The sequence below is a fragment of the Haliotis rubra genome, unplaced genomic scaffold (genome assembly GCF_003918875.1).
Source record: "Haliotis rubra isolate DU_JTF1 unplaced genomic scaffold, ASM391887v1 Scf187, whole genome shotgun sequence".
Taxonomy (NCBI): domain Eukaryota; kingdom Metazoa; phylum Mollusca; class Gastropoda; order Lepetellida; family Haliotidae; genus Haliotis; species Haliotis rubra.
The window spans coordinates 542,885-556,191 of record NW_025765858.1 but is presented as its reverse complement, the minus strand read 5'-3'; the positions used below and the strand labels follow the sequence as shown (position 1 = coordinate 556,191).

The window sequence follows — 13,307 nt, the reverse complement described above, 5'->3', positions numbered from 1 at the left end:
TGTAATGTACGATGTGTTATATGGTCCTTGTGTTATGTAACGTCGGATGGGATGTATGCCATGTGTTATGTGATATGTAATGTAACATGTGTTATTTGGGTCTTGTGTTATGTGATATGTAATGTACGATGTCTTATATGGTGCTTGTGTTATGTAACGTCGGATGGGATGTATGCCATGTGTTATGTGATATGTAATGTACGATGTGTTATATGGTCCTTGTGTTATGTAACGTCGGATGGGATGTATGCCATGTGTTGTGTGATATGTAATGTACGATGTGCTATATGGGCCTTGTGTTATGTAACGTCGGATGGGATGTATGCCATGTGTTATGTGATATGTAATGTACGATGTGTAATATGGTCCTTGTGTTATGTAACGTCGGAAGGGATGTATGCCATGTGTTATGTGATATATGTAATGTAACATGTGTTATTTGGGTCTTGTGTTATGTGATATTTAATGTACGATGTGTTATATGGTCCTTGTGTTATGTAACGTCGGATGGGATGTATGCCATGTGTTATGTGATATGTATTGTAGGATGTGTTATATGGTCCGTGTGTTATGTAACGTCGGATGGGATGTATGCCACGTGTTATGTGATATGTAATGTACGATGTGTTATATGGTCCTTGTGTTATGTAACGTCGGATGGGATGTATGCCATGTGTTATGTGATATGTAATGTAACATGTGTTATTTGGGTCTTGTGTTATGTGATATTTAATGTACGATGTCTTATTTAATGTACGATGTGTTATATGGTCCTTGTGTTATGTAACGTCGGATGGGATGTATGCCATGTGTTATGTGATATGTAATGTACGATGTGTTATATGGTCCGTGTGTTATGTAACGTCGGATGGGATGTATGCCATGTGTTATGTGATATGTAATGTACGATGTGCTATATGGTCCTTGTGTTATGTAACGTCGGATGGGATGTATGCCATGTGTTATGTGATATGTAATGTAACATGTGTTATTTGGGTCTTGTGTTATGTGATATTTAATGTACGATGTCTTATATGGTCCGTGTGTTATGTAACGTCGGATGGGATGTATGCGATGTGTTATGTGATATGTAATGTACGATGTGTTATATGGTCCGTGTGTTATGTAACGTCGGATGGGATGTATGCCATGTGTTATGTGATATGTAATGTACGATGTGTTATACGGGTCGTGTGTTATTTTACGTTGGAGATGATGTGTGTCATGTGTTATGTGATATGTAATGTACGATGTGCTATATGGGCCGTGTGTTATGTAACGTCGGATGGGATGTATGCCATGTGTTGTGTGATATGTAATGTACGATGTGTTATATTGGCCTTGTGTTATGTGATATGTAATGTACGATGTGCTATACGGGTCGTGTGTTATGTAACGTCGGATGAGATGTGTGTCATGTGTTATGTGATATGTAATGTACGATGTGTTATATTAGCCTTGTGTTATGTGATATGTAATGTACGATGTGTTACGCGGTTCGTATATTATGTAACGTCGGGTGGGATGTGCCATCTGTTATGTGATATGTAATGTACGATGTGTTATTTGGGTCTTGTGTTACGTAACATCGGGTGGGATGTGTGTCATGTGTTATGTGATATATAATGTACGATGTGTTAACGGGTCTTGTGTTATGCAATGTCGGATTGTATGTGTACCATGTGTTATGTGTTATGTGATATGTAATGTACGATGTGCTATATTGGCCGTGTGTTATGTAACGTCGGATGGGATGTGTGTCATGTGTTGTGTGATATGTGATATGTAATGTACGATGTGTTATACGGGTCTTGTGTTATGCAACGTCGGATTGTATGTGTGCCATGTGTTATGTGTTATGTGATACGTAATGTACGATGTGTTATACGGGTCTGGTGTTATGCAACGTCGGATTGTATGTGTGCCATGTGTTATGTGTTATGTGATATGTAATGTACGATGTGCTATATGGGCCGTGTGTTATGTAACGTCGGATGGGATGTGTGTCATATGTTGTGTGATATGTAATGTACGATGTGTGCAGCGTTATGGGCCGTGTGCTATGTAACGTTGGAGGGGATGTGTGCAGCGTTCGAAATAATCGCAGGCCCGGAGGCCCTTCGCCTGTTGTTGTTGTATCGGGCCGGCAGTTTCAAATATTTGCAGGGCCTTGTGTTTTTTTTGCTTAACTGGAAGTAGTGTTTTACTACCTGTAATGACAGAATTAAACAGTGTGTGTTATATAACGTCGGATGGGATATGTACCATGAGGAATATGTTGTGTGGTATGTAACTTCGGATGGGATATGTACCATGAGGAATATGTTGTGTTTTATGTAACTTCGGATGGGATATGTACCATGAGGAATATGTTGTGTGTTATGTAACGTTGGGTGGATATTTACCATGAGTAATATGTTGTGTGGTATGTAACGTCGGGTGGATATTTACCATGAGGAATATGTTGTGTGTTATGTAACTTTGGATGGGATATGTACCGTGAGGAATATGTTGTGTGTTATGTAACTTCGGATGGGATATGTACCATGAGGAATATGTTGTGTGTTATGTAACTTCGGATGGGATATATACCATGAGGAATATGTTGTGTCTTATGTAACGTCGGGTGGATATTTACCATGAGGAATATGTTGTGTGTTATGTAACTTCGGATGGGATATGTACCATGAGGAATATGTTGTGTGTTATCTTACTTCAGATGGGATATATACCATGAGGAATATGTTGTGTGTTATGTAACGTTGGGTGGATATTTACCATGAGGAATATGTTGTGTGTTATGTAACTTCGGATGGGATATGTACCATGAGCAATATGTTGTGTGTTATGTAACGTTGGGTGGATATATACCATGAGGAATATGTTGTGTGTTATGTAACGTCGGATGGGATATGTACCGTGAGCAATATGTTGTGTGTTATGTAACTTCGGATGGGATATATACCATGAGGAATATGTTGTGTCTTATGTAACGTTGGGTGGATATTTACCATGAGCAATATGTTGTGTGTTATGTAACTTCGGATGGGATATGTACCATGAGGAATATGTTGTGTGTTATGTAACTTCGGATGGGATATATACCATGAGGAATATGTTGTGTGTTATGTAACTTCGGATGGGATATGTACCATGAGGTAATATGTTGTGTGTTATCTTACTTCAGATGGGATATATACCATGAGGAATATGTTGTGTGTTATGTAACGTTGGGTGGATATTTACCATGAGCAATATGTTGTGTGTTATGTAACTTCGGATGGGATATGTACCATGAGGAATCTCGATCTGTTGTGTTTTATGTAACTTCGGATGGGATATGTACCATGAGGAATATGTTGTGTGGTATGTAGCTTCGGATGGGATATGTACCATGAGGAATATGTTGTGTGTTGTGTAACTTCGGATGGGATATGCACCATGAGGAATATGTTGTGTGGTATGTAACTTCGGATGAATATGTACCATGAGCAATATGTTGTGTTTTATGTAACGTCGGGTGGATATTTACCATGAGGAATATGTTGGGTGTTATGTAACGTCGGATTGGATGTTTACCATGAGTAATATGTTGGATGTTATGTAACGTCGGATTGGATGTGTACCATGAGGAATATGTTGTGTGTTATGTAACGTCGGATTGGATGTTTACCATGAGTAATATGTTGGGTGTTATGTAACGTCGGATTGGATGTGTACCATGATCAATATGTTGGGTGTTTTGTAACGTCGGATTGGATGTGTACCATATAAAATCACGGGACGGTAGACACAAATACAAACACAAAGTGTTGATTGTCTCTATTGTATTATGATGTGTCGCTTACGAATATATACATGCACGTCTAGCGTTGTCAAGCCGGAGTTACAGACTGTGAGGCTACTGACATAGGACATGACATTCTATTGTTTCATTCCCGGTCATTGTGACACTAGAAGTGAGGTATTTAATGACCATGTAACCTGTACGTCGCATGTCTAATCGTCCCATTTGTTTAACCACCAACTGTCACATGTCATGATTTTGTTTTGGTTAAGTTACAACCTTATCCCCATAAATGTTCGGGTTACTGTCGACAGACCTGCAGTCTGAGTGTGCCTGTGCTCCAGATACGGTTCACTGGTTCAAACCGTGCGTTCAGAATGATAACGTACATTAAACGAACAACCTGGTTTACCCGTGATTACAAAATGGATGTCTACTTGTCTCATATCTGTACTGCCTCGGGAAACAAGTTGCCGGAAGACCTTGATTTTATTTCTCCCATAAAGCCACAGGACGTCAACGCTTATTTTCTGCAGCAAAATTTCCATATGAGAACTCAACTCATAAAATAATACTACACCTTAGCTCACTGCCCCACACGATAAAGAAACTCGTCGAAAATGCAATTAAAAGCCTACCCTCTTGAATAAATGGAAATAAATATTGCAGGCTTATAAATGACGCCAGCGCCTAACATGGTTTCTTTCAAATACTCCAGATATTTGTGATTAGTTTGCTAGTTTCCAAATGTCATCTTACTCTTGTGTTCCATGAGATAGAAAGTGTACGATGTCATATTTAATATTTGTGATTTGATACGTTTACGTACGATATACTGTGTACCAAGTGCCATGCGATGTATAACGTAAATAGGGGATATGTTCTATGTTTGATGTTAATGTACGATATGCTGTGTACTATGTGATATGTAACGTGCGAGGGAATATGTGCTATGTGTGATGTGATATGATAACGTACGATATGTTGTGTAGCATGCGATATGTAACGTGCGAGGGAATATGTGTTATGTGTCATGTGATAAGTTAACGTACGACATGTTGTGTAGCATGTGATATGTAACGTGCGAGGGAATATGTGCTATGTGTGATGTGATATGTTAACGTATGATATGTTGTGTAGCATGTGATATGTAACGTGCGAGGGAATATGTGCTATGTGTGATGTGATAAGTTAACGTACGATATGTTGTGTAGCATGCGATATGTAACCTATGAGGGAATATGTGCTATGTGTGATGTGATATGTTAACGTACTATATGTTGTGTAGCATGTGATATGTAACGTGCGAGAGAATACGTGCTATGTGTGATGTGATATGCTAACGTACGATATGCCGTGTACCACGAGTCATGTGATATGTAACGTACGAGGGAATACGTGCTGTGTGCAATGTCATATGTTAACTTACGATTTGATGTGTACCATGTGTGATGTGATATGAAACGTGCAAGAGAATATGTGCTATGTGCAAGGCCATATGTTAACACGTACGATATGATGACAAGACAAGACAAGATTTTTATGAGGTCAAAGACCAATACAATATAAATATACTGAATATTCGCCTGTGCACATGGCGAGGTACGTATATAGAGAGCAATCATATTGTTATTAACATTATTGCCCAAGAATGATGATATGTGTGAACGATTTACAAAAATTCAAGTTTGTGTCTTTCATTTAAGATATAATAAATACACTTTGCAGCTTTCAATACTTCAAAACTGTTTTTACATTTTAACAATTTGATAAACTTAAACATACTTATATTTTCCAATAAAGTATTACTAAAATGCTGTTTACGTATTTCTCGATATTTTGGACAAATCAAGAGTACGTGGTACTCATCTTCTATTTCGTAAGTACAAAAGGGACATAATCTATCAGCAAGAGGGATTTTAGTCACACTCCATCTTCCTTTGTCAATCATAAGCATATGTGAACTAAATTGGAAACGTGTAAACGCAATTCGGTACTTCTTAACATCAATATTAGTTAAATATTTCTCGATGCACAGAGTTATCTTAATATGAAGATACAATCTAGTTTCACTCAGAGTTGATAATTGATGTTTCCACATTTGTGAATAAATATCCTTAGCCCTTTGTGTAAATTCTCTCACAAAATCACAACTTTCACAACATATTGGGCAACCCAAATATAACCAAAACCAAACCTGAAGAGCGTATCTCTCAATAAACTTGCCCAATTTTCAACATCAGGGTTCTCATTTGAACTATTCAAAACTATATATCTATCTGGTTTACTTCTCAAAATCTTAAGCCAATATTTGATCATTCTGAAAAAAGGGCATGTACCCAATTCTCCATATAAGAACGTTGATGGAGTTGACATTTTGACATAATATATGTTTCATAAATTTCAAGTGTACACTTTCAATAGCATTAGCTTCCATAAAGCCCCAAACTTTGCAAACCATATGAGAGAATAGGAGAAACAACTGATTGGAATAACTGATACTGAATATCTGGAGTATTGTACACATTATCATTGAATATATTGTACAATGAACCAAGTGCCTTCAATCCTTGTTCTGATAGGATTTTCTGAGCTTGTGAAAAACTGCCACCTGTTGAAAATACTAAACCCAGATATTTATAACTATTGATTACCTCAAGGGTGAACCATTATAGGACCACTTTTCAGCCTTGCCTTGTCTACCTCCTTTACGAAAAAAAAACAACCTTCGTTTTTATGACGTGTACTATGTGTGATGTGATATTGAACGTACGAGGGAATAGTGCTATGTGTGATGTGATATGTAACGAACGGTGAATATGTACCATGTGTGATGTAATATGTTGTATGATGTAATCGTACAATGGGCTCTGATGTTAATCAATATTTCTTATCATTATGAAAAGGGTGTTACTGTATTCATTTAAAATCACATAAGCACTGTTTTCAACAGAAATACATGACGGCGCTTGACGATTAGATATAAAGAAAACAACAACAACAACAACCGTAACATTTCAGAAGGAATTAATATTTAATTACTTGATTGATACATACAACAATTAAATATACATGTAGGAACCGACCAGACAATATACCAACATGGTTTGTCAGAGGCCAAGATAAGCTGCGTATCCGGGTAAAATACGCATCGAAAATTTTCAATTACGCATTGAAAAATAATTGTTGCGTACCAATTTCGCATTTAAACTGTTAGATACGCAAAGAGTTTAAAACAAATGCGTACGGAATATACTTATAAAAATCGCTTGCGTAATGAAATAGACATCGATTGCTATCAATTTGTACTGTTAGTATAGGTCAAGTGTTGTACTGTCAGTATAGGATGAGTGATTTTTTATCAAATCATTTCCCTTATATTTAAGTTGGTTTTGAGTAGGTATGACATAAGGCAGAACATACCTGCTTAGTAAACTTACTCAATGACACAATACTTAGGTAGGTAAAATGACTGAAATACGCACATATTTCAAAGCAGTGGGTAACGGAAAATGAAATACCCACTCAACATTCATAATACCCACTCCAAAAAAATACAGTGGGTACAGTACCCACATTAGCTAAATCTTATCTGGAGCTCTGGTTTGTTACTTATTTACTAAGAATAAACTCTTGTGCCTGGGACGAAATGCACAGCCGTTAATCGAAACCTAATACCCTCTTATTCTATGTTCTCTGAGTTGACTCCCTTGTGCACTCCAGGAACCTATGATCGAGGTTTCGAATCTGGATTCGCCTCCATTTTATTTCTACGTGTTTCTTTGCCATACACGTTGTGATGCAAAAGGAATACTTGTAAAATCTCCCTCCCTCCCTCCCACCCCTCTCTCTGTGTTGTTGGTTATCTACGGACTCAGTATTATTCCAGTGATAACGACATATCGAATCATAACCAGAAAAACCCGTGATTGACGTTGTGACGAACGATCCAAAGCATCCCAAGTCGCCTCTTATGACAAGCTGGTAAATGGCCAGACGGTGGCCACATGAATACGTGCAAATACCTAGTTGCGGGTACAGCAACGTGCAGTAAACTTGGAAAAAGTACTGTGACTATGTGTCCCAGTCCACCAACGGTGAATGGGTACGGTAGCTCCTAAGGATGGGAAAACCACATTAACTCGGTGCGCGTAGTGGCTGCAAGAGTTGTATGATCCCCAGGGAGTTGAGATTGATAATACATTGTGCCGTTTGAGTTTGACATCCAATGATCGAGGGAAAATCAAAGCGCCTTTGAGCAGGTGAGCTGGATATTGGCGCTATACAAATGTTAGTATAAAAAGCACATACCTATTGTGACCAGGGATAGGCAAGTGGTTACCGTAAGAAGGCTTTGTGGCTGATATGGTTATAAAGAGACTTCAGGAGGGCCAGTGGTCTAAGCAGTCAGGATCCGCTAGTCGCGGATCATTGTTGTCATCACAATAATCATACGATTACGTCTGACTGATTTCGAACATGCTTTCCACATTCATTTAACAGGCCGTGATATAGATGCGATGACAATGGTGTGTGACATTGCTTTTAATATGTGTCATAATTCTCTAATAATACATACTTCAATTTCTTAACTCTATGCACAATACTGTTATGTTTGCGCTGCATGTTAATGCACTGTATACAAATAGGATGTTAGTGTGTTTGTTTGAAGCATGACACTCATACACGTGTTTTTAAAATGTAAACAACACACAGTAAGTAATCATCTTGCAGGTGCCCATAAAAACGTTTGATTGAACTTAAAAACAACTGAACTGATAAACAACTTTGTACATTAACAAGCAGTTGTGCATTGTGGCTTAGTATTCTAAAGTACCATCAAGGTACTTCGTACCACTGAACAAACACGATTCCATCGTCTACATCAGCATCCAGGGATGCAGCAAACGTCCACAAGTATAGTCATTGATGATGTCGTGTGAACAGTGATTATAAAACAGGTTGATTGGACTGAACTGAACTGAACTGAACTGAACTGAACTGAACTGAACTGAATCGAATCGAATCGAATCGAATCGAATCGAATTGAATTGAATTGAATCGAATCGACTTGAATTGAACTGAACAGAACTAAACTAAACTGAATCGAATTGAATTGAATTGAATTGAATCGAATTGAATTGAATTGAACTGGACAGAACTGAACTGAATCCAATGGAATCGAATCGACATGAACTGAACTGAATTGAATTGAATTGAATTGAATTGAATCGAATCCAATCCAATCCAATCCAATCAACTTGAACTGAATTGAATTGAATTGAATTGAATTGATACTTCGGTACATCCTAATATCTGGGCGTAAGTTTTCATGGGTATATACTGAATCGGAGAAAGGAATGTATGCACTTCAATCTTGGCTCTATTCATGAGTGTGCACTGTAAAATGCCTCCTTGTGTCCATCCAAAGGTCATGTGCACGTCATCCGTTGTAAGGTAGTCATTGAAGTAATGCATGTACTCATTCGTAAGATTCCTGCATCACATATACAGCGTCCAATAACTATTTCTTCTTTGTTTCAACATGGCTGTATACTTTCATTCGCCCGGCGGTTTAATTTTGAAAGAATAAATTTGAAATACGAAATGCGAGTTGATCGTGCCATCTTCAGATTAAACCGGCGTCTTTTGCCATTCCGTAGAATACAGACTTCCCATCCTTCAGAAGGTCCTCTGGTGAACCAGTCTCCTGTATTCTGCCAGAAGCCATCACTAATATCCTGCAACAATATGGTGTCCAGTAAATCATTAATGTTTGATCGTTAACCGCTCAACAACAATACATAACATATACAGTCAAATCCCGATGAGTCGAATGCCGGTGTCTCGAATATTATGCATAACTATGCATAGCTAATCAGACTGGAACTGATAAGGTGCCCTTATTAGTGATAGGGAAATCATTAGGTAAACAAATGCTTACGTGGAGGAATTAGGACTGGATCATCTTTTGTTCTACCCTCATAGACATACCTATGTCTCGAATACATCGATAAGTCGAATTTATTACTTGGTCCCCAGCGATTCGACTCATCAGGATTTGACTGTATATATAAAGTATACAGGTCATATAACAATGTGTTTCTCACTTTCGTTTGATTGTTGTTTAATCTCACGCTCAACTATAGCCTCTTTCACATGGACACAATTTACTTACATAAGCAATTTACTTACATGAGTATGTATACTCACATAAGTAAACGTAAATATACATCATGTTCACATGTTGTGTTTCGCCAGGTATAAGGAAACATTATCTCGTGATTAGAATAACTGAAGTTTCATCATTTGAGACAATGTCGTTGAATAAGCTGCTCATGCAAAAACGGAGGAGAGATTTCCCATACTTTGTCAGTTTGGCCCTGGGGTTGTGTCATGAGAGAGAAGTATGGAGTAGAGAACGATCTCGCCATTGGTCGTCTCAAGCCATGAAAATGTCCGTTGATGACACGCTTTGGATAGAGAACTTTCGCATGACTAGAGAGACATTTTATGTTCTTTGGGAAGCACTTTAGAAGTTGGGAAGTACAATTCTGACAAATGTATGGAGAACAACTTCTTATATTGTATGAGTGCGATGTTTGAGTACTGAGTTGGCTTACAAGTATCGTTTCATGTGGACGCTAAGACAAATTGATATAGTTTAATAAAATTAAATATACTATTTTAGGTGTTTACAAGAGCATCCAGTGATAATTCTTTCCCGTTGCCAATATGTCAGGGCCTCATGGAGATGCAAGTAGGAGTTCACCATGCTTGTCCTAAGTGGCGACTAACGGGAGGGTGGCCAGCTCACTTACCTGGCGCTCCTTTCACGAAGCAAACTTTACTAAGGTTAAGCCTTAACTTCCATTCTTTAACATTGCACTAAGGTGACCTTTGTGACTTACGATCACCCTTGTGCTTTGTGAAAGGAGGCCCTGGTCATGTCTGTCATTGTATCCCAATTTCCGGAGATCGATGTTCATGATGTCCATCGCTAGAGTTTCTGATCCACATTTTATTATTTACACCCCCGATCACACAGCAGAATGGGACGATGAACAACAAATGGCTTAAAATATCACTCAGTCCAACTTACTTGTCATAATCCATGACTGTGTTCAACCTGTGGGCTATTGTGATGACGGTGCATTCATCAAATGCATCTCTGATTGTCTTCTGAATCAAGGAATCTGTTTCCATGTCAACAGCTGCCGTGGCTTCATCGAGCACCAGTATTTTAGTGTGGCGCAATAAAGCACGGGCAAGACACACCAGCTGTCTTTGTCCAACACTGAAAGAACATCAATTTGGCAATTTGTCTTTAGCTTACCTTTGCAGTATTTTCTTTTTTCAAGGTAAAAATAAACACGTTTTTCAACAATAATAGTAATAGTAATAGTAATAGTCTGCTTATATGGCGCTCATATCCAGGTACATTACGTGCTCATGGCGCTACGTACATTACTATTCCCGGTCATAGGACACCATCGTACTAACCGATACTTTTTCAACTCCCTGAGGATCATGCAGCCCTGCTGCCTGTTAGGCGCAGTGAACTGATCACTCACATTGCCACATCCTCCCGGGTACCCATTTTACAGCTGGATGAACTGATACAATGTGGATCTAAGTATCTAGTCCAAGGATACTACGCAAATGTGCCCACCTCGGGACCGGAACCAAGGTGCCTCCACCCGGGAATCGAACCCGGGCATTCAGCGTGATATGCAGACGCTTAAGCCACTGCACTATTGCGCTCTAATAATAGCAGTTACCAAACCCTCTGGAGAGGGTAAAAAAATCCAAGTCAACATTCGTTTTACGTTCGTGGATGTTCCAGAGGCTAAATCAAATTGCCGTGTTGGCGCATACTTTGTCCAAGTTTTTTCTTAGTGTGTTTTTTTAAACATCCATTTGATAAATTACATGAATTTCATATGAGGTGTACATGAAACCGACTAGATATTTTTGTATTTATGTAAATATATCATGCATAAAAAATATTTCATTTAACAGACAAACTCGTTCTTCTTTTTGTTCAAATCAGTTAAAAATATCACAATTAGTCCACAGTTCACAAGTGATAAGACGCGTGTTTGACAAATTAAAGTTTACGGAGCACCGCGGGGGTAATATTTCTCTTTTGTTCATATATGTTTTTAGCGGTCTACAATGGGCAGGTTGTCCAGCAACTGATCGAATGTTTAATTAAAGACCGCTGTTAACCCACTGACAATAACAAGTCGGTTGTTTACGTGTGAATTAAAGGGGCACTGCCTTTAAACGAGTACGTTGATTTACTTCGTTAAACAAGTCGGGCGGTGAGGTAGTCTTGTGGTTAAAGCATAAGCTCTTCACGTTGAAGGGCCGGGTTCGATTCCCCACATGGATGCAATGTGTGAAGCCCATTTCTGGTGTCCCCGGCCGTGATATTGCTGGTCTTGTGCCAAGAGAGGCGTAAATCCAACTAACTCACCCATCACTACCTCCATAACTTGGGCTTTGTGCACACTTCCATACATCGACTGATTGGGTGTACATTATAGAGGCACAAGATACACACTCATACACCACTTATAATGTATAAAACTGTCGTCACTCTGGTACTGATCGTGTGTATATCAGAGAAGTACCCTCAACACACTCATACATCTATTCGTGTGTATTTAAAAGGAGTATTCTCATCTGAATGGTACATTAAATAGTGTATATATTAAAGGGACTGTCAACACACTTGTATTTCACTTACATTTAAGTCGCGTTCTGTGTGCATTAAAGGGCTTGCCTACAGACGTGTACTTCACTTACTGTGTGTGCATTTAAGAGACTGTCAACACATTTTTACTCCATTTACTGTGTTACTATTAAAGGGACTGTCTACACACCTGAGATTCTCCCCTCCTTCTCCACACTCGTACATCAGCTGGCCGGGTACCTCTACCACAAACCTCCTCAGATGCGCCCTGTCCAGAGACCGCCATATCTCGGTATCACTGAACTCGTTGAATGGGTCCAGGTTCATCCTCATGGTCCCGGAAAACAGAACAGGGTCCTGAGAATGAGGGAACGTATGAAACATGTTTCAGTGGAAACAGGACTATTTGAGCTCTCAATCAAGCTCTTAGATGCTTAATACAACGATGATTAAGTGCTGCTTCATCCTAAAGGCGCTGCTATTACATCTTTACTGAAGCAACGGCTCAAAATAATTACAGCATAACTTCATAGGCAAATGGCCATGCACATTTTTTTCTATCATTATATCTACCATGATTACATTTCCTGAAATCATTCCACGCACTGTTCACGCAATACAGTCTCATTAAAATCACATCAAGTCAATGCATTGATTACACAACAGTCTCGTTTCCTGCTGACTGGGTTTCATCTTATTACGCAACTTCGTACAATAACCAGTCCAGAATTTTGAGGCCAATTCATTCAACTGGATACATAAATATTAATCAGTATTACATGTATTTGATACATCTGAGCACTTGTATATTGCAACACT

At 38.7% G+C, this 13,307-nt stretch overlaps 1 protein-coding gene across 1 annotated transcript in view; it reads right to left on the bottom strand.

Moving 5' to 3' along the window:
• Nucleotides 1-9,416: 9,416 nt before the first annotated feature.
• Nucleotides 9,417-13,307, bottom strand: part of LOC124274001 (multidrug resistance-associated protein 1-like) — a 29,183-nt gene continuing 25,292 nt past the window's right edge. Inside the window, exons 23-25 of the mRNA XM_046709334.1 lie at nucleotides 12,679-12,845; nucleotides 10,890-11,084; nucleotides 9,417-9,528 (exon numbers count right to left, since the gene is read on the bottom strand). Coding sequence (XP_046565290.1) covers nucleotides 9,417-9,528; nucleotides 10,890-11,084; nucleotides 12,679-12,845 — 474 coding nt within the window. The remainder of the gene's footprint in view (nucleotides 9,529-10,889; nucleotides 11,085-12,678; nucleotides 12,846-13,307) is intronic.